The sequence below is a fragment of the Rhamphochromis longiceps genome, linkage group LG5, assembly GCF_057381845.1.
Source record: "Rhamphochromis longiceps isolate RC_006_pf linkage group LG5, R_longiceps_female_GT1.1, whole genome shotgun sequence".
Classification (NCBI taxonomy): domain Eukaryota; kingdom Metazoa; phylum Chordata; class Actinopteri; order Cichliformes; family Cichlidae; genus Rhamphochromis; species Rhamphochromis longiceps.
This window is the reverse complement of record NC_140561.1, coordinates 25,812,226-25,834,731: the sequence shown is the minus strand read 5'-3', so window position 1 is coordinate 25,834,731 and position 22,506 is coordinate 25,812,226. Positions and strand designations below refer to the sequence as shown.

Genomic DNA, 22,506 nt, shown 5'->3' with positions numbered 1-22,506 from the left:
CCCTCTTCATATTGTCATTCACTACATCCAAGAATTTTCCATGATATTCCTTCAAATTATTACACAAAGATCTTTTGTGCTCCTATTGTCAAAGATGGTGAAGAATCAACAGCCTGTAGAAGTGGTGCCATTACTAACTTTTAATTTTAAAAGTAGTATTCCCAACACCATTTTGCAGCTAATACAAACTCTTTATATCTTACCTGAGTGTTGATTCTGATGGCTCCAATAGATGGAATTTCAAAGTAGTAACCTGAAGATTAAGAGGAGAGAATTAATGCACTATCTCCACGCCGAGCTTGCATCCAGTCTGCTTCATGGAGCAGCCCGTGTCATACATATATTTTCAAAAATTAAACAGTCACAGTGTGCAGTAAAGTGATCCATTAAAGATTGGAGTCTAATCTCTTCATGTTATGAGGCACACTTAATAACACCATCTTCAGCTGATGATGTTGGGCACTGCAGGCATGGAGGAGCCTGTAGCCACTGACCCTTTCAGACTCGTGGCTGCGTTGCAGGATGTAAATGTGGTGGCTCATTGGGAATGCTGAGTTAGGAATGGAGGAGAATGCCCGACTGGGTCAATAACCACGCTGCTCCTCAAGTTATTAAAGCCATGAATGTTTATACAAAGAGCTGCGAAATGGAGGCAGCATCCCCAGAATGTTAAAAGGTGGAGATAACTTTCATTATTTTGATACATTATGCGGTTTTTTTACTCGCCTGGTCTGCGTTGAAATTTGTCTCCTGTGTCTCATTCATTAGCGCACGTGCTCATCCGTACACATCTCTGCACCCTCAGACTGAGGTTCACATGTGCACACACGCAGGGCACAGCCATTTGTTACTGCTCTGTTAATAACAGCCATTGTCCAAGTGATTTCTGACTGTGTGCCAGGGAAGTGGTTATGGAGCAAAGCACGGCAAGGGGTGAAAAAAGGAAAATGTGTGCAGTGACCAAAATGTAAATCTCCGCTCTGCGCTGCAGGTTCAGTGAAGATTTTCAGTTACGGGCTTTATCAATCATTTATTTTCTTTGACTATAATTCAGTTTTCCTCAAACTCCTTCTTCACATTTAGGAAGTAATTTGGGTCTCTGTTAAACAAATACAGTGCTTGGTGATAACACACTTTTTTATTCCCCTGCCATAAAAAATAAGAACATGTAAATGTTTTAGAAATGTGCCAAAAACTTATTTAAAATGAAAAAAAAAACAAAACACTGAATTCACTGAACTGAGTTTGTGTTTTACACACAAATTTGAGCTGGTATACTGGAGTGGTCAGAAATTACTCAAGCACTCAAACTAATTTTTCTGTTCAGGAATCTGAGTAAATAACTGTAATTTGGCATCTTAGTAAAAAATAAATAGTGTGCTCTTCTATTCATTTATTTTAATATTATTATTATTTTGCTTTTTTAAATGGTGAATTTCAAAAATCATGTATTACAACAATAATCCAACAATAATTCGATTTTAACATGTGCTTGTGCATAACGGGGAATTAACAATCACAGAAAAATACAAAAATGATTTTGTTAAATACCAGTAATGTAAATTTAGGGCAGCTGTGACATTTCAAACCTTATGTTTAGTCATGGTCTAATACATGTTTTAAGTACTGGAGTCTAAAGAAATCACATACACTGATTACCAAATACATATCAAGCCTTTCTATTAAAAATAACTTTGTGCTTTCTATAAAAAACAAAAAAACTAATCATTGATGTAAACTTAAACACTGCGTGGCCAAAAACATCCACACTAATATTACACTAGAAAACTTTTAGCTTTGATCCTTTTTGATAAATATATGCAGTGTCACAACATTTATTTCTGTCTATAGCTCTTGTATTGATGATGCGAGAGTCAGACCACCGCGTAAAGTCTTCCCCAGCACATTTAAACATTTTCAGTGGACTCTGGTGGCCAATCCATGGGTGAAATTATGTCTCTGTCCCACTTTGACCCTGATGAATCCTGGTTTTGTTCTCCTGGAATATATCCATCAGGGAAGAAAAAGAATCCACTGATGACAAAAACCTGGTTATTCATTATAGTCGTGTAGTTTCGCGATCACAATCATTCGAGACATTTTTCCAGCCGTCCTCACAGATGATGGTTCACAGTATCTTTCCAGATTTCAATAATTCACTGAACAGGTCTTAACCCGGTTTTGTAGTTTCAGTAATGCCCTTAGATGTTTTCTTTGCTGATAATGTGAAGCTTCCAAAATGGAATAACATCTTTCCAATGTGCCTTCCAACATATTTAAGTAATGAGAAGTTACTCACTGCATCAGTTCGGGTTTAAATAACCCAAACTGTTGCCAGCCCAAACATATTAACCACTGCAGTAATTATTCAATGGAAGGCTCGTCTTCTCCTGTTTTCTTAGTTAAATCGAGGTGGTGACTTCTTTTGGGCCTGATAGTTTTTACTGTGTAAAGAAGAATGCAATCTCCTGCTCAGAAGAACAGAATAAACAGCTTTCTGATGACATCCAGTTTCCTTAATGCTTTTACTGAGACAAAGTATTTAAACTGAAGTTTACCCAGTAAACCCGTGCACCTAATTTCATGGTGTAATTGATTTTATTTCTCTTGGTGGTGGGCATTATGATTTGTGGAATATTGTACTTCTAACTTTGGATTAAATTCAACACTTTTGTGGGAGTATTAGGATCACCCGCGCGGCATGTGACGTTTGCTGTTTGTATCCTCGACTTCACCTGTTTTTTGGAGATAACTTTCTTTTCTGTTTTGGATTTTGTTACACTGTGTGAGAGCATGCCGAAATGGTCCCATTGTCCTCAGAGTCACAGAGAGGTTGCTTTCTTCTTAGAATGGGATTGCAGCTCAAGTGAGGCAACAACTAGCATCTTCAAGTGCCCTAGTTGTGCATGTTTGTGCTTGTTGGTGTGCATTAATGTGGTTTGTCGAATGTGTGTGTGTGTGTGTGTGTCATGGGTGAAGGGTTAGGGCCTGGAAGTGTCAGGGAGCTAGCTCTGCTGGAGTGAGATACCAAAGAGTAATAAGTACTGAAGATACGAGAGGACAGCTCCATTGAGGCTTGTGTGTCAACACTATTGTCTTATGCCAGCATAGACTTTAGTAGCATGGTAATCACTACAGTCATGAACAGAGGAGAGCTTGTTGGCACAGAGGCATAATCCTGGACTTTCCCCAGCCTGACAGGGAGATGGCATGGTAATCATCCTGCTACCAGACTCCTGCTAATTAATAACAACTTCTGGGGAGATACTTCTGAAGCACGTGGCTTCACTGGCAATAAGCTAATCGGCACATAACTAAAGGCCACATAAAGGAGCAGTTTCAGATAAATCACAACACTGAGAAACAAAATTAAACAAACCACAACAGGCCAAAAGAGAAGCGGGTTAAAAACATAAGAGTGAGCTCGACAACAACAGCAAACTAGGCTGGAGACAAATGAGCTAAGTCAAGATGAGATGCATGAAGACAAAGTAGCTCACAGGAAGACCAGCTGAGTCATGTGGGCTGTCAGACTGAGGGTCAGAGGCAGAGCTGCCTGTTTGCTGGGTTATTTCAGGGCTGCTGATCTCAGCATCATATGCCAGAAGACATTATTTTAAAGCAACTCAACAACAGATGGAAGGCAGTGTCTTAATACCTTATCTTTCTGAAAGCTTTAAACCTGTTTTATTTCAGAGCACAGTGAGCATCACTGATGGGCGTGGTTGGGTTCGGATGTGAAGTCACACTGTCCCGGTGGACACCTTTTTATCACTGCTGCAAGGCAACAGGTTAAATCAACAGGGTCTAAAAAATAAAAGTGACAACGTGTGATTACAAAGTTGCACTGTCATACTGAACTTATAGTCTCCTGGGGCAATGCTCTAGCTCTTAGTGTTTTTGGATTGTTTCAAGTATTTCCCATCAAAACAGTGACGCATTAACTTTAATTCCAATTCTGGGGAAACAATGTTGTTGGAGGGAGTCAAATCTACCAAGATGCTACTGGTTCTGGTAAAAAAAACAAAAAACTCCAGATTTTCAATCTGCTGGGTTTTCAGCTCCTGTGAGCTGAGTTTTTGTTTCCTCAGTCGTCAGTGGATGTTACAGCAGAACTCTGTGTCGACAGTCTGAGACCCAGCAGGAAAAGTTCAAGGTGCACAACCCCGTGAAGCACTCGGGATTGGATACTGCGACCGATTTAGCTGAAAACGGCCTTTTTATAAATGTCACCTCCTCTACATCTCTGGGCTATAGCTAGAGATCCAGCTCCCTTCAGCAATGACGATCCTTGCCTAAATTGGCTCAGTTTGATGTAAAAGGTGGAAGTTTGGACTTTCTGCAATATCAATTTGTTAAGCACTGGTGGTCAGAAAGGGACCCTTAAGGTGCTATCAAAAAATATCAGGCTTGGTTTTTGATTACTATGGGTGAAGTAGCCAAATTTTGTGATTGTGTATACACAATGTATAACAAAACTGACGAAGGTCTGGGACAACATTAACCCTTGGGGCTCAAATTAAACTTTTTGTTGGTAATGCACAACCAAGTCCTGCAGTGGTACTTCTGAGTAAAAAGAACTCATAAAATATGTATGTGGGGTAATCAGGTTGTTAGTTTTTAACTGTTGCAAATCTGCAACACCTGCCTTGAGAGGGTTAATAACGTTAATCTCATTAATTAAACCATTTATTCTTAAATAACTGAATATTTACTTGACTAATTCATCTTTTAACTAATTAAGGAACAACAACACAAGTCAGTGCACCCATGCTTAAATATTTTCTGCATGATATCAGTCTGGCACAAATCTGTGAAGAGATGTTCTGCCATTATTCACAGATGTTTCTTTTCAGATCCTCTTTGCTGCAGGGGTTGCACTTTAAGTTCTCCAGATGTGGGTGTTCTGTTGGATTCACGTCAGAAGACATACTTGGCTAAGTCATAGTTCACTTTTCTTGAAAAAAACAAACAAAAGATGTGCGATTGTTTGTGTCTTTTGCCAAGCTTCTTGACACTACGAGCCCACTCTTTATTCTGCATTTGAGTGAGCTCACTTTGCAAACGCCACCTCCTCTAAACCTCTGGCATTACTGCAGACCCATATCAACATGCTCCCACCTCCATGTTTCAAGGTCAGACCTATGCAGTCACTCTGGCATTCATTGCCAGGTCCACACCAAACACTGAAATCCAGACAAATGGCTTTTTGCTTCATCTGAATAAAGAATGTGTTGCTTGTACTCATCAGGCTTTCTTTTGTAAGGCGTAATTGCGCAATTTTGTGCCCTCTCATAAGGAAAAGTCCTTTGCTTAGTGGTTTGATGACTGCCAAAGCAGATTCTTACGAAAATCTGTTGTTCCAATATATGGTTGTGAAAATTGCTAATTGTACACCAACGCACTCCTGAGGTCAGCCGACAAGCTTTCAGGGGTTTACATCTTCAGGCAGTTTGTATTTCATTATCCCAGGACAAAAGAGGGAAAGAAAGAAAGCCGTGTGGAGTTTTCCTTTAAAATCTTGTGAAATCCAAAAACTGTGAACAGCATGTGTAATAACTTTTGTAACAGAATTCACAGATAAACAGACTTTTGGTGCAATGGTACTTGTAAAGCACTTTCCACTCTAGTTGAGCACTCAAAGCCTTTTCACGATAAGCCTTATTCACCCATTCATACAAGTGCCTTTTTCTATGCCTAAGTGCTTTAAACCTAATATTCACACATTCACACTCTGATGGGTGGATCGGGGAAAATCAGGGTTCAATATCTTCTCCAAGAACACTTCTACATGCAGACTAGAGGGACCAAACCACCAACCAGACCTCCTAAACCACAGCTGGTTTAGGATGATGCTGGTAGTTTCAATGCTGTCGCTCTATTCTATTTTAAACTAAAAGCTAAAAAAAATCTCCCAGTTTACTTCATAGAAAAAAACAGAATTGAAAGGTAATACAATTTTGACAGTTTCATTATAATACAAGGGTTTCTACACATAATACACCAAATTTATTTTCAGAATTTTAGTTTAACAGTAAGAAGTATCGCCTCACAACATGGAAAGTTCAGACTTCCCCACAGTCTCATTCCCTGTAGATGTTCTGTTTAGACATGTTAGCTCTTTGGCAAGAACAGCACCCTAATTATTCTAAAAACGATCATTTAACACACTTTTCATATAACTTTAAGTAATAAGTTTACAGAGGCATTCTGTATTTTGAATTGTGCTCTGCAAACAAGTGGACACAGCCTATCTGTATAAATAATTACAGCATGGAAGTTCTGAAAAATAAACTAGGCACGCTAAATTTAGCTATTTTCTTGCTTTTTTTTTTTTTACACTTCCCCCCTCAGAATGGCTTGACTAAGACAATATCATTCATCAGGGTCCAAAAGTGTTCTAATAAATAGCATTATATTGATTCGAGGGCATGTGGTGGATGTATAATCACGGCACTGCATGTTTTCAAGCACACATCAAGTATGTAGATGCCTACACTGTGATTAATGGGTGACACAAATCATTCCCTTTTCTTAGACTTTGCATACAAGTATGAACTTCTCCACTTACCTTTATTGGCGCATGCTATCCACTGCAAAGGGGTGACATCGTAGTTATGCTGGCCAACAGAGAAAGTGAAAACACGAACCTGATTGACGAAAACAACAGATAAAAGAGACGAATCACATCAAGGAAATTTATATATATATAAATAAAAAAGTAACTGACAATAATCCACAAACTTACTTACTGGCAATAAAGTCAGCATCATGTACATAAACTATACTGACTGACCTCACAAACATCTCCAACAGTAGACGACAGTGATACAGAAGTGAAACTGCAGATTAATCCTATATGACAGCATTCGTCATGAAGGAACCGCAGAGTAATGAATAATGGTAGAACTATGAAATCAGGGAAATGAAGGGTGGAAGTGACAACAAGCTACTAGTGGAGTATCTACTGGCTGTAATATTACAGGCTCTGATGATAAAGTGGCTAATTAGTCAGCAGGTCAGAGCTGTTAACACCAGCAGCTAAACAACAAAAGAGACGAAATAAGAGGGAAGGAATGCGAGAGAGGAGCGAGTTGAAGAAAGACTAAGGAGATTTAAAAAACAAAACAAATGGGAGTGAAGAAGCTTGGAGAGCACTTTATATGCACAGATTGGAAGGCTTGGCATGTCTGACTGTCTAGCTAAAAGATCTGTTTATGCTATATTCAGACAATGTCAGCAGAAAACAATGGAAACAGGGAGAGAAAAGGCTGTTTCTAGAGATGCGTGATCTCTTGGGCTGAACAGATAACATCCTCATAGGGACAAACTCACTGTTTTGTTGGGCCAGTTGTACTTCTCAAAGATTTCCTGTGCGCGATCCTCCCCGCCATCTGTAAACATCATTATCATCTTATTGCAGTTGGCCCTTGGGGCATTGCTCTCCTGTGGCACAAGAAACAAAATGAGAAGATAAAGGGAAACAAGGCAGGGAGATATGCTAAAAAATGCAGCAGTAAAGGGGCAAGCTACTAAAACATATCCACTGTATGATCCCAATGCAATAATTACAAGTACTTAATTAGCTTTAGTTATGTTAACAACAAAATGATTACAATGTGCTTAGTAATTGGTTAATAATTGGTCTTTAAACCATATATTTGAGCTGCTAGATATTGTAAAGCTGGAAATGAGGTTTATAAAACATTGTAAATGGTTATTAAACAGTTTAACACTGATGGGATAGTATATTGCCAGGGGTGTAAATCTGACCTGGGCGCTGCGGTTTGTGTTTCTTTCGCTCTTTGATTTCATTTTCTCTCCTTTTGTGGTTGAGTTTCAACCACTAAAGCTACTTGATTAAGTTCTGGAAAAGATTGTGCTTTAGGTTAAAACATTCCCCTTCTCAAAATCAAACTATAAAGGACACTTCAACATATTCACTAGAGAAAGTGGGAATCGAACCATTAACCTTTCAGTTGCTAAACAACCCGCTCCACTGCCCATCATTGTAAAACCAAGAGTTCTGAATAAGAGTCCATATGTGATCAAATCCGACCAGTACTCGTATCTATTATTCCCTTCCTCTTCATGTATTAATTCTTCTATATTTTTTCTTTTTTTCCTTCATCTGTTTAAAAAAACCTCCTCTAATCCACTCATTGCTTTACTGAAACATTTATAGATTTCTTACTTGGCAGCCAAAGGCTTCTTCACATTGGCGTAATTTTAGGATTGCATCTTAAGTATACAACCTTATTCTAGCATTAAATCTGGTTGTCTCGAAAACATTTTCACTGGCATTATAGTCCCCGCCACCCTCCTGCACTGCAGCTGTCATTGATATGCAGACAAGCAGCAAGTCAATCTGACAAGATTCTAATAAAGACAAATAATATTGCGACAATTACATATTTTTATTGTGCTTTTGTCTCCAATCACGGCAGTGAGTCATCTACAGACAGCGATTAAAAGGGGCCTTTTTATTTCTCATTCTGCCGGCAAAAGGGAAGTTGTGAGGGTGCGGGTATGGAGGGGAGATCACTTGGCTCCATGCCTCCGAGCCCACCAGAGGAATATAAAGTGTCTGTGGCTGATATCCTCTGGGCTGCGCTCATCAATCATCCCATCAGAGCCCATTAGGGTGGCAGCCTCCTAAAATACACAGCAGCATACGGAGCTGAGGCAGCACCTGTGTCGGGAGCACGTGGCTCCCTGCTGCTGACAGACCTCGCCACGGTGCTGGCTGCTGAAAAAGCTAGCGTCACTCCATTGCTACCGCAGTTATAATCAGACTTGCCTTCAACACTGACAGCCCTCTGGAAATGTCTTACGCAAACCTCAGCCACTCACTGTCAGCTTTGTGTTATCACTGTAAATTCTGTTTTATTAATTGGATTAGACAGCAACGTCAGCCACAGACAAACAAGGCGCTCGAGGATCACCTTTCCCTGAAAGGCTTGTTGGCTCTTACATTGAGAAGCTGTTCAAAGGCGAATGTGAAGCCAGATTTGTAATCTGTGGTCCCCTTAGCTTGCATACGCATGACGGCTTCCTTGAAGATCTTCTTGTTACGAACGTTGGCCTGGACCAAAGTCCTGAAGCAATCAACTACAAAAACGGCCTTTTCATTGAACTGGAAGGAGACATAAGAAGAATTGAATGATTTGCCCGTTTAAAAAACAGTTGTAAAAGTGCATATTTCTATGTAACGTATGCATGTGTGCACAGTTCATGGAGACAGGATGCAGACGTGGGTGTGTGCAGATGTAAGCTACCCTGCTCCTGGCTGGCAGTAAACACTGGTAATTACAACTTTCCACACCAAGAACAGGTGCACCTGAAACGCCAGTGCATTACACTGAACAGAAACCCAGCCAAGGTAATATAATCTGTCTCATCTCATCTACCAAATTAGCCTAAACCTGTGTATATGCATGTGCTCGTGCTCGTGTGTGTGGCATCTCTGCGCGCTATTAGCAGCATGTTTGTAATAGCATGTTTCAAATGATGTTTCTTCTCGAAGGTCAGCTTCAGAATCAATTAATGTTTTCAGGACAGATTGATGTAAACTACTACATGAGAGAAAAGATGGCATTTTGATTAGGTCGGTATCATGTCATATTTAAACTGGCAGACAAAGACAGACAGAATTACAGTGCTGCTTCTTCAAATGTTAGGGAAAGCAGAATCTTACATATCTATATTATTGCTAATATATATTGTAATATCTATATCACTAAAGCACTTCTGGATGGATGCAAACTGCATTTCGTTGCCCTGTACCTGTGCAATGACAATAAAGTTGAATTCTATTCTATTCTATTCTAATCTGCGCCATATGATCAAGACAAAATTAATCTGTCACATGTGCTAATACATTACCATATATTATTATAACTAATTATACAAGCCCTTACAAGTGAAACCAGATGATTACTTTTGGTTCATTTGTATTTTTTTTTAATGCATTTTGGGTTTGGAAGGAATTCAGAGCAAGTTTTTCTAAGCCCACACTTTTTTTTTATTTATAAGGGGAAAATCAGATGCTTTCCCACCCAGAGTACCATGCTCATTTATTGCTCTTAGAGCTGGGATTTAGAGGCATACAGTGGCTAAGAGCAATGGATTATGAGGGATTACTGAAGGGAGTTGACAAACAGAGCCACCACACCGAGCAAGAGGACGTGTTTCTGTGCGTGTGTGTGTGTTTATGTGTTATCGGCCCTGCAATATAGAATAACACTAAGGTTCCCCTACACATAAGTCTCAATAGAAAACTTGGTAATAAGTAGAGTAAAAGAGGCAGACGGCCTCAATCCTACAGGGACAGCAGTGAGGGAGGACAAGCAGACAATGTAATGAGGAAAGAGAATGGTTTCCACAACAACTGGGAGCTGAATGACCAGCTTACTAACTCCCTGCTTGAGTACCACCTGCTTAATGAGTGCCACAAATATTTGTGTTGATGTTGTTTTCCGAAGAGATTCGTATTTGTGTTCACTGCAAATGTGGTCTGCAAGCTTCCACTTACACTAGCCACATTCACATAGTCATCATCTGATAAAGTGTCTAGCATCTCCACTACGGAGGTCTTCATGAGCTTCAGAGTGAGTCCGCTGACACTCCCACTCCTGCAGAAAAGAAGCAACGAAGCACTTGCACGCTCAAGTTATAGACAGACGTTTCATTTTTATTTTTTGGTCGTGTCTACTTTTTAAATCAAAATTGTGGGTTATACTTAGAAAATCACTCCATATTTGGACATGTATTCAATAAATGACATGCATATTTAGGAATAAGACCAACATAAAAGTAATTAAAGCTAAAAAAAAGGAGAATATGAATCTTCCTTTATGTTTGGTCTTTTGTCAGACCAACAGGTGGCACTAGCACCCTTCAAAGGAGGCACACACTCATACCAGAAGAAAAAAAAAAGGTTAAAAGAGAAGCGAGACACTCACACATCCACAATGATGACCATGTCCTTTGGAGATGATGCACCTTGGATATACCTGGACAAAGGGAGACAAAGAATGGGCTTTAATTTGTTCCCGTAATCTCTGAAAATTGCACTTTAAAAAGAAGCCAAAGTCACAATGAGCTGAGCCATCATAATATGGAGCAACCACGGCTCAGCCCACTTAAGCTACAGAATACTGAAAAGGCTTATGTGCTTAGAAGAGTTAATAAGTTGTTATATACTTCAGTGTTGGCTACAGCTTCTGCGAGCTGACTTCAACACAGATAGTCCTCTTTGCCGAACAACAATGCCCACTCTAAATAATTACTGCGTGAGACAAAGTAATTACTAGTTTACAGACTAAGTGTATAATAACATATTTAGTACAACTGGCTGTACTGATCTGCACAACCCCCTTTTAAGATGGCACTTTTAAAAAGACCTGTGAAAAATAAAAATGTATTCAGTATCACCAGAAGATTGACTCAATTATTAATTAGTACCAGTAGCCGAGTTACTATTTTTACAAGGGCTAGGTTGTTTTGATATTCAGACATACTATTTTACTGCTACAGATATTTATTTTACTTTCGACATAGATGAGCAAGTTTCTTGTTGTTCTTTTTTTTTTTTTAAATTGATATCAGTCAGGTCACCATAAGCTGTGCTGGAGACGTGCTGAGATTGCTGGAGTCTTGAATTTCAAGTAGAGTTTAGATGAAATCACACTTTGTGTCACTAAATTCCAACAGCATTAAAATTTCCAAGACAATTTGTTTTTGTAGTGCTAGTAATCTTGCAGCTTTCATTGATAATTATTTCATCAAATAATTGTAGGAGTCACATAGAAAATACATCTTTATTTATCCTGTTATGCTACTGTGACTCATGGAATCTACCGTGCAATATATTTAGTCACTTGATATTTACTGTAAAGGAGCAGCCTGAGTAGTGTTGACCTGCTCAGTGGAGAGCTTGTGCTGAGCTAAGTGCTGTCAGTAAAAGAAGATAGCTGATGTTCTGTTCCTTTGATGACTCATCAGTTGGGCGTCAAACCACATTATTTACTCTGGCAGGCCCTTTGTTTCTTATTTTTATTTATTTATTGGGGGTGGGGGAGGGGTGCACAAGCAGCTTAAGACCATTGTGCTTCATCTGCAAAGCAACTTCTAAAATAGGGCTTTTCTGATGTGTGCGTCTGCCACGACACAAGCCCACAAGGCAGACGCAGCAGTGAGCTAGCTGCCCAGACAACTTGCGTCCTGGAAGAGGCGCGCACATAACATCTGTCCAGCGTTGATAGAGGATGACATACAGAAGGAAATCTGAAATCCCCTCAGTCTCTTCCAGCGGCAATTAAATTCACATTTACCACTGATGCAAAGAGAGCTGAGATTGATGGACATTATATGCTTTTCTGTGGAGCGCTGGAACGAGGGAAGCGGTGGGGGTTGGAGTGGTGGTGGTGGTGGGGGTTGGAGTGGTGGTGGTGGTGGGGTGGGGGGGTTCAAATGTGAGCACTAGTTTGACATTCTGGGAAGCGAGCAGGCAAGCAGTTAGCAGCCGTCTTCGGCAGCGTAATCATCAGGGGTCTCTTACAGCTGATAATCAGCCATTCCACTGAGTGTGGAGAGAAGCCAGCTGCCTGTGGGCCAGAGAGGCTCTTTTCTTATGCTCGGCCAAGCTGATGTGGAGGTAGAGCAGCGGAGCCTCGGTAGGCCTCGCCGCAAGTCCCAGTGCTCCCATTCACTGGCAGGCGCCACTTCAACCTGCAGAATGACCTCTGACCCATTCTGCAGTGACATCTACCCATCACAGTGCCTGGGTTCTAATCCACTTTAAGACACGATCTGGACCTTACTCTGCAACCTCCCAGATGGAACCAGGGCGATGTACCAGCACTGTCTCCCGTGAGGTCGATTAACTGAGCATGCCCAGAGTGAGCATAGGCAAAATGTATGCATGCATAAAAGAGAGAGTGAGAGAGAGCGGAGTAGGAGGAGGGAGAAACCAATTATTTTCAATAATAAAGAATGCCACATCAAAGGTAGAACTTCCACAGCTCTCCAAAAGTGTGTGGCATATGAAATCAGGCCTGGAACCATGAGGCATGCTGGCATGCATGACTTTTATCAATTTAATTACTGAAATCTTAATTTGAGGCAGAGGCAGGGGGGCTGAGACTCCACCACTTTCTTTTGAGCGGAAGGGGTTTGTGAAAGCGATCATCGATGCAGGACCGAAACTCGGTCAGAATGTGGCCCACGTCTCCAGTCCCTCAGGCTCGTGGATGGAGACACCCTGTCTGGAGATTGAGCGAGGGTCATTTGGTGACGGCTGATGAACACAGACCTACTGCAGGATTTCATTAACTTCTGTGGTCAGTCTATTTCTCATAGAGGAGAATAGTCCTTCAATGGGTCTTGGAGTTATTTTGAAGGGGGCTAAATGTTAATTGTAATGCAATGCAGACCTCTATTACTTAGTCATTATAGGTCATCTTCAGCTGCACCAATGTAAAATCTCACAATGGAAAACCGTGCGAGTTCTGGACGTGAAATATGGCGAGAAAATATTACTTTCAAGCAGATCGTTTCTCCCTAACTGTGAGAGAGGCAGCATTGATCAGCAGTAATGGGGTTTAAGAAGAATGTGCACGCAGTGATAGAGTAAGGAAGAGTAACACATGAGCAAGGATAGCGTCACTCAACACTGGAGCTATAGTGCTGCCATGGCTGATCTTCCACAAAGATTGTCTTAGTGTATCAGCACTCCTCTCTTTCTCAGCCTTTCCAGTGCCTGAAGTACAAATGAATTTTCTCTATGCCTCTGAGCAGAGAGCAACAGGATCAGAGAGAGTGCAATGGAGTCAAGAAGTTTCAGTCTCCGGGCTGATACGTCGTTCTACTGTTCTGACAGATAAAAATCATAAATCGAGGCCGGTATTACTATATAATTCTCCACATTTTGACTCATGGATCCAGATGTGTTGTTTCTGCATGGATTCCAGTCAGTAATTACCTCTCAGCTTCTGCCCACTGATGCCATTCTTTCCCTGTCATTACCCAGTCTCCTGCGTGCCAAGGCCAGGTGACAAGCAGATGGGCCTGCCTGGTGCTGAACGGAGCCCTGTCGCCCATTCTGTCCCCCGGCGACAGGACCGCCAGCCAGCAGACACAACATCTCGGCCTGTGTCCTAGCAGTCCATTCTCTTTTAGTTATGGTCAATATTTTACCACAGACAATGACCCATCAGAAATAGTGACAGAGGGTATTTTACTACATGTATTTCATATGACGAGGTGTCAGTTCTTGTTTACCCGTGAACAGCTCATTACAGTAGATAAACTAATGCGAAAGGTCTCCTTCTGAGTCCACCTCGTGAGCCCAAATTTAATTCAGCCTGTTCATTACACCTGTCCATTGCATCTAGGATGCTAAGTAAAATATTACACCTCATAAAATATTAAATGTCATATAGAAATGGCTACTAGGCATGCAAGGATCACTGTATGGTGGTAATAGACCATTTAGTGTGACTTGTGAACATTGTGACATTATGTAAACTTGAAAAAATGATTAATAAAAGGGATTTTGCACCTTGTTACAGTCCTTTATTTTGAAATCACTACCTTATAATGCTGCTGGAAAATTTATCTTTTTGACTGTTAGTTGGACAAAACAATTAATGGGCTGACATTACCTCCGAGAACACGTGAAGAGCAATTACTTCTAGTTGTCGACGTCTTGTTGAATAAAATATTCATCAAAAGCAGAAACCCTAAATTAATCAGTAAGGCAATAATCACTGGAGCGGTCGTTTAGGAAAGCATGCATGACATGTGACATAATAGCTAATTGCAACTGCCGAGGTTTAACTGGTTAGTGGTTATTTTAAATAAAAAGCAAAAGTATTGATTTTAACACCCATAATCACAAAACACATCATGTACTCTACATAAATGCATCCATACACTCACAAATATCGAAAATCAAGACACAGCCTGATTTGTGCGTGCAGCAGACATGTGCTCTTTACACTGAGGTGGAAGGAGGTATTGCTCTAAGTGATAAATAAATCAAAAAGAAATGCATTACACAAGCAATGAACACAATGACATATTCTACGTTGCGGTGATTGTGTTTTGCTCCTTTTGTAACAGTCTAGTAAAGGGAGTCTCATTGGAATTCATGAAGTAGTTGTATCGAGGCACCACGTTGTAAAATCAATACGTTAACTGTGCCGTGGGGGGAGGGGCATGCGTGTATGTGTGCATAACTCTCTCAGGAGATTGTGTTTATGCACCCTGACCCATTCACCGAAATGCTGTGCATTACATTTAAATTGGAGGAATCATCTTCTACATACATTTCAGAAACATGCACATGCATATAACACGATCCATGGAGTGGGAAAAAAAGGTTTTCTGTATTGTTGAAGTGAGTTGTGCTTATTAAACGCACTGTGCTGATAATGAGCTGCATGCATACACACATACTCTGTATAATGAAACTGACACTACAAAACGTGAGTTTTCCTCACCGCGATACGCTTGATAAGGATGCATCATATAAAATAGATATATGGCGAATAACCACAGATTAATGGGAGAATTGTAACACAGGGAAAGTCTGTTTGTGTGTGTGTGTGTGTGTGTGTGTGTGTGTGTGTGTGTGTGTGTGTGTGTGTGTGTGTGTGTGTGTGTGTGTGTCCACGCGCGTGTGTGTGTGGATGCGTGTCTGCTCCCTTATGCGCGTGGATTTGTGTTGTGCTGATGGGCTTATTATTTTATGGACTGCTGCTCTCTTAGTGCTCCTGTGGATGTGGCAGGCAAATAAAGATTGAATTAAGATAACAATATAGGAGGACAGCGCCCAGAGAGCCTGCAGGAGAAAAAGATGTTGTCTGCCATTTATTTAGTCCACTTTCTGTTGATTATTGGAAGTGCTGGCACCGAGATGATTCACGTGTGCATATTTTCAGATATGCCTGTAAATACAGTTGTTTTGTTTTGGGTTTTCTTTCACCACTTTTCAATCTGAAATAAATACTGAATATTGAATTAGTCATGCACATTTCTTTATAGTAAAGTTTAGCAACCAAGTATCAGCCTGACATTGTTGTTTTAGCAGATGAAAGATCTTTTTTTAGTGCAAACCTTCTGATAAAAGCCTGCTGCATCACCTTCAGTAGGCCTCTCTTTTGACCCGGCTTCTACCTGAAGTCGGGAGAACAAAGAGAAAAGAGGGGGCAAAGCCCGGGGATCTATATATATTAGAATTGTGTTTTCGGGAGCTTCAGCTTCGCGGATTGACCGCCATAGTCATAATATTTATAAAGAGGTTAGATTGACTTCTTGAAGAAATCAATATGTGATACAGCCTACATGCTGTTGTGAACCTGGGAGGTAATGGGATCTTTGCAACGCTTGGCTAACAGGACTCCACGCCTGTCTCTGGTTATTTCTTTCTTCGCCTTTCACTTTCCCCATCTCCCTCTCCCTCACTTCAACCTCTGCTTTGCTTCCCTTGATAACAAGTGCAGACATTATAATGGACAAATGTTAATAATTAATGTCAGAGCAATTGGAGACAATTAAGTGTGTTGACTGGACCATTAATTTTCCTGGGGCTGTTGGTAGGGGAGCAGAAGGCGAGAAAGACCATCTGTAAAGGAAGGCGGCCCCTCTGTTTTTTAAAATTTATTAATTAATTATGTTTTCTTTCCACAGAAGACCACCTGGACAGCTCTGGCTAGGTCAGTCACACCACTATCAGTTACTCCCAGTAAAACTACAGGTTTACACTACAAAAGAGCTGCTGCTCTTTGATGGGACTCTTCTTATAGACGACATCACTCCTTATATTACTGAAGGATGGTACTGAGATTAGATCTGTGTATTCTCTGGCTTTACTGGTATTTGCAAAGGTGTAGAATCTATAGCATCTGACCGGTATCACAGCATGTGATCTGATTTATGTGTAGGAGGAAAAGGGCCGGTCGGTATGTGAGTAGAAAGTGTGTGTTTGTCACTTTTAGTCACTATTTGTGCACATTTTCTAGCCTGCAGGAAGCTCCAATGCCAGTGTATTTACTTTTGGTACACCTCTGTGTTGTGGGTTTGCTGTTGCTGTAAATGAAAGCAATTTAAAGTTGTACCTTGCATGATGTGAGATGAGCACAAAACTACATAGAATAGTACAGTTAAGTTAAGTCACAGTGACTTGACATGAGATGATAGAAAAGTTGAATTTCAGGGCCAGAACTGAAAAGCCAGCCACTGCACCATTCGTCATGTAAAATTATAGGCAATTTAAAAACTACTGAGACAACTGGACAGGGATAATTACTGTCATCAAAAATTTCAAATCTAGCATTTGTCCTATTTGGAACCAAGGGCCAAATCTCGACATTCCTTGAGGTCACTGAAATGGTGACTAGCCAAACAAATCAACAAATTGTGCAACGAATCTTAACGTGCAATACGTAGTGAGGGTTTAATAGCGATGTATCTGGGTCCAAACGCTCCTTTGGTTTCCAAAATCAAAGAAACTCTGAAGCACTACTGAGAATCAAAGACGGTCCAAATTCTTTCAGTTCCAATAAAATAAACAGAGTAGCTTTTCTCCCTGGTTTGGCAAGAAATTTTTACTGCCAAGTCTTTCATGAAAAAGTCAATTTATAAGGTTTAGAGGAATCACGAGTTAGCAGGAAGTTAGCATATGCCATGTTCTGAGCAGAGTAGTTCTAAAAGACTAAAACATATAGCACTGCAATATGTTTTCAGTTAAACAAAAACACAAAAATACATTTTAATGGAATCTGGAGGGTTAATGAAATTAGGCAAGCTGACATATAATGACGTGCTCCTTGGTGGGGAACTAGGCTAACATAAACACACGACCACAGGGAAGATGTAGGATGAAGGTTAAACTTTTCTCAATAATCTTCATGTTAAGGATCATATGACAGGGAGAAAATGCCAAAAACAGGCTAAACTTCAGCCAAAAGAGAATCTAAAGTGATCCATCCACAGCACAAGGGTAGTTATTAATATGCTCCTGTGTGGTTTGGATTACTCACTGTGAAAAAGTCCTGATCCAAAGCTTGATATCCACACTAAGATTTTAGTCAGCCTGTGAGTGAGTCTTTGCAGATAAGTGCAAATATTTGGTGTCTGCTACACTCTGAATCCACAGGCTGTGGTGTACAATGTGTATAAGCTGCAAATGTTAAAAATATAAACAAAACAGCCTCAACCAATAGAAACAGGGTTGATACATCTTCCCTTAACAAGTAGATGTAGATGTTTTTACTGCTTCACGCTGCTGTCTCTCATATACCAATGTGTAAATATTCATGTTATATAGGCTATTTTTAAGGTGATTGTTCAAAAGTTCAAGTTTGTTTCTTATGAAGTCTTTAACGTGAATAATTTTATAGCATCAGAAATGCCAGCACCTTATATTAGCTAACTCTAGATATTGCACATTATACTGTGAAGCTACTGGATGACATTTGCCCAAATGAGCTTCTGTTTCTCAAGATGCGAGATCACTTTACAAAAGGAAAACCTTTGTATGAACACCGGTAGACTTGACAGAGCTTTAATGTGCTTCAACAAATAAGGTGGCAATTTGAACAGGCTTTCAAATGCTAGTTAGCTTCTCACACTGAAATAGAAGACTATAGTTGATGAATCAATATATTCTCGGATTTGAAATTTTCACCATATGTGTTTGTAGTGTTGTATTTCCTGTGCATCAAGATATTCATTCTGTAGGTTTTTTTTTTTATACATGTAGAGGAACCTCTGCCCACTGTCACACCTAACTTAAGCTCAATTAGAGCTTCTATTAGGAAATAACATGAGTTCAGGTGTAGCATGTGCCATTTTTCTGTTCCATCATATTCGTTTATTATCTGTTTTTCAAATTACAAATCTTAGAGAATATGAAAAACATGCTTTGTTTATGTGCTTTTTATGTGCTTTTTTCTACCTTCAGTTGATGTATCACAAAATTTTGGCGCCTATCGACTGGACTACCAAGCGTAGAAACAACTGTAAAATAAAACTTAGAAAATGTGCATAGCAGCAGCTACAAATGCACAATTCATATTTTTTTACACATATACAAAAAAAAAAAAAGAAGGGAAGGATTTTAGTCCTACCTAAATGCCACACAGACACATATATTGTGCTCTTCTTAGCTTCTGTACACCTTGCATCTGTCGTCGCAACGGATGCCGCTATCTACAGCTGCCACACGACGGGCTTACCTAACACCAGGAGACTGGTTTTGGAAAATGCGTGATTGGCTGACCTCTCCGGAGAATGTCAGTTGGGGAGACAGCACGTTAAAGTATAATCACACAAGTCTGACCTGACATATCATGACACTCCCTGCCACGGCTGTGCCATTCAGCGCGGCTGGGCACAAGTTGCTAAGCAACAGGCAACGGGAATGTCGAAATCTCCAACATGAGTAAAAGCTCAACAGAAATGACAGTGACAAACATGGACAACCGGGGCGGTGGGTGGGTGACAAGGTGTTCCTCTTTGCAAAAACCCCCCACTTCCTCTTGTCCACCCCATCACACATGCTCCTGCTGCACCGTCCTCGTCAACCTTCTCATCCGCCTCATTTCTGTCTCTGGGAAGAGTCCCCCAGTCACAACATGTGTAGCAAGAATTAAAATCAGGTTTACTTCTGTTATTGCACTGACAGATCACCGACAGGATCACTGTTTTAACATGTCCCGCTAGACACTGCCTTGTGTTTTCCAGTGTTTTACATGTTTCTAGTGTTGCCTGATGTGACAGTGCAGCACAACTTTAGAGACTTAAGCCTGGTGTTAACTTAATTAAACTGTCGGGGAACACCTTGTTAGTCTCATGTTTGTACACTGTGATGTTAATGTTTTCATTCGGAGGCACAATCCGTGATCTTACTGTAAATAGAAGTGTCACCCCGAACAAAATCTGCTCTTGCTTGAGTGTTAGGCCCGTCTGCCACCCCTGCTCACCTTGCAGCGGCAGTGCCGTCTCTGGGTGTTGCTAAGGGTTACCTGCTAATTGTCTACGCCTGAGGAGGTGAGGATTAAGGCTTGCCCGAGGGTGGCTTGAAGTGAGAGACACCACTTCTTGCCTCCATGCTTTTTGCTTTTAGCTGATATTATAAGTCATAGTTATAAGTACTTGAATGAATCCAGTGTTAATCATTTTAAAGAGAGCACCAACTTTGAGCCAGGTCACAACCAGTCATTTAAACTCAATTATTTTCAAATATTATCAAATATATCATCAAATATTCAAATGTACCTTTTTAAAATACATTTTTTGTTAACAATTCTGATTTTGCATATAGATTTGATGCAATTTATTAAATAGCTAGACCAGTTTTTTTTATTGTTTTTTTAAAGATTTCAAAACAAGAGACACAAGTTCCTTTGGGGGGGGGTTTCTGTAGAAAGCCATGACTCACCTTTAATAGAAAGTTTGAGTTTCTCTGCATGTGCAGATCTACCTGTGCTAACACAGACTGCATTTACAGCATCATGGCTTGGTTCTCTCATGTGGCCTGAAGATAAATAAAACACCAACCCGAGGAACTGAACAGTAAACACGATCCCTACACTGCATTTGGGGACAGGCCTCTATTTGTTTGCATTGTTGTGAGACATCCTACACAGCAAATCACTGGAGTTAAATATTCTGGAGTTAGGCATAAAAGTGCGCAAGAGTTACATTCCGGGAGTTTATTTTTCACCTTATACTACAGTCAGTGTTGGGGAGTACTCTAAAGCGGTGTAATATTTAGGTGTTCATTCACTGGGTGCTAAGGAGTCTAATTCAACACATTGCTGGTGTTGTTTGTCTGTCGACCGTTACAGCGCCTATCTGTGTTTCTTTCTTGGACTCCGACATGTAGGAGGTAAAAATACTTTATTTACTTTGGAATTTTCTGTGAGTGTAGTGATGTTATTTATATATATATATTCAGTTACATGGATGCACAAGTAAAATATAAAGTTAACTAACTAGCACTACATGTGTTTTCTGTATGTTATGCTGATTTGGAGATAGCAGCTAGGCTAATGCTAGTCAAAAGTTAGCTAACTTACTTATCTTACTGTATTTTAAGATACACATTTCACGTTGTCAATGAAAACGTTTATTTCTATTTCTTAATTTTAACACCAACGTTTAATTTAACGTTAGCTAACTACAGTAATATTCTGTTTAGACTCATGGTAATGGCCGTATTTAACCAAAGAGAGGTGCAGCCTGCACTGATGAGATGTTGAGGTACCATTAACATCAGTTAGTTAGTCCTGCTGCACACTGAGACATGCACACAACCCTGTCTCCAGAACTGTAAAGACAAGGACACAGCAAACATGCAGTCACATTGTCTGCTAAACCAGCCTAGCTAAATAGATTTTAAGCAATATTTAGTGTGGACAGGCTAACTCAATGTAAGACAGTGTTCGTTGATTAAGTTATACACAGTTTACATAGAGTTACCATAAACAACCTCTTCTTCTTGTGTTGTGTTTCATAGTAGTAAAGGTATTTTTTTCCGTAGGTGGCCAAGATGTTGATAAAAGTAAAACACAGAGAGACAAAGAAATATGCAAAATTGGAAGAAGTCAGCTTCACAGATTTTGTGAGAGCAGGTAAGTTATGGTTTGTACTAAGTCATTAAAGAAGAAATGATAATGTTGTTATTAACTAAGTGATGATTTTACTTCAGTGCAGCAGAAGTTTCTCATACCAGAAAATGCAGCACTGAAAGTCACGGATGAGCAGGGTATAGAGGTGGATGAGGATATCTTTCCTGAACTTGCAGCAGTCAAAGAGGTGTGTTTTGTCATCTATACAGCTGAAGGTAAGTAAATATATGCTCTGATAGATTTTGAAGGATTTGATTTGTACAGTTACTCTTAAATAAACATTTTTAATTTGTCTAATATCCTGTGGTAACAATCACAAAATGCTGTTTTCATGGCTCAACAGTAAGTTGGATTTATCACATGCATTTCAGACATCCTGGAAACACAATCATCCAAGAAGCTGCGTGACTGCTCAGACCTAACACACTATGTGACACTCACACCTTGTGGTATGTAAATTGTATATTACCATAATAAAATACAAAATAACCATCTGTTCTCCTGGGAGAAAGTATAATTTAATCAAACCGTGCAATTTACTGGCCCTGTGTGCATAAATGGTATCTTTGTTGTGTTGTGTTTTTGATTGTATATACCTTGTATTCTAATATTTTTATTTGTCACCCTCAGATTTGACTGTCCTGAAGCAACATGTGGAAGAGCCCTCCTCTCCAAGTCTAACAGATACATTGTCTGTCTCAACCACCAGCAGTCAGAGCAGTGACACAAGTGATGCCGGACTTCAAATGGTTCAGCCTCTATTGGACAGCATACATGAAAGAAATGTAGATACAGTACTTAATTGACTTATACTTGACTCTTTAGTTGCCATTACTTGAAAAAGCTTAAACACGAAGATAAAACA

At 40.1% G+C, this 22,506-nt stretch overlaps 1 protein-coding gene across 3 annotated transcripts in view; it reads right to left on the bottom strand.

The window, feature by feature from the left end:
* Nucleotides 1-22,506, bottom strand: part of cacna2d2a (calcium channel, voltage-dependent, alpha 2/delta subunit 2a) — a 178,579-nt gene that overhangs the window by 20,768 nt on the left and 135,305 nt on the right. For all 3 annotated transcript variants that reach the window (XM_085406895.1, XM_085406896.1, XM_085406897.1), the window contains 6 exons: nt 10,965-11,015; nt 10,535-10,634; nt 8,975-9,136; nt 7,336-7,446; nt 6,572-6,650; nt 204-253 (listed from right to left, as the gene is read on the bottom strand). In XM_085406895.1, the coding sequence (XP_085263021.1) occupies nt 204-253; nt 6,572-6,650; nt 7,336-7,446; nt 8,975-9,136; nt 10,535-10,634; nt 10,965-11,015 (553 nt within the window). The remainder of the gene's footprint in view (nt 1-203; nt 254-6,571; nt 6,651-7,335; nt 7,447-8,974; nt 9,137-10,534; nt 10,635-10,964; nt 11,016-22,506) is intronic.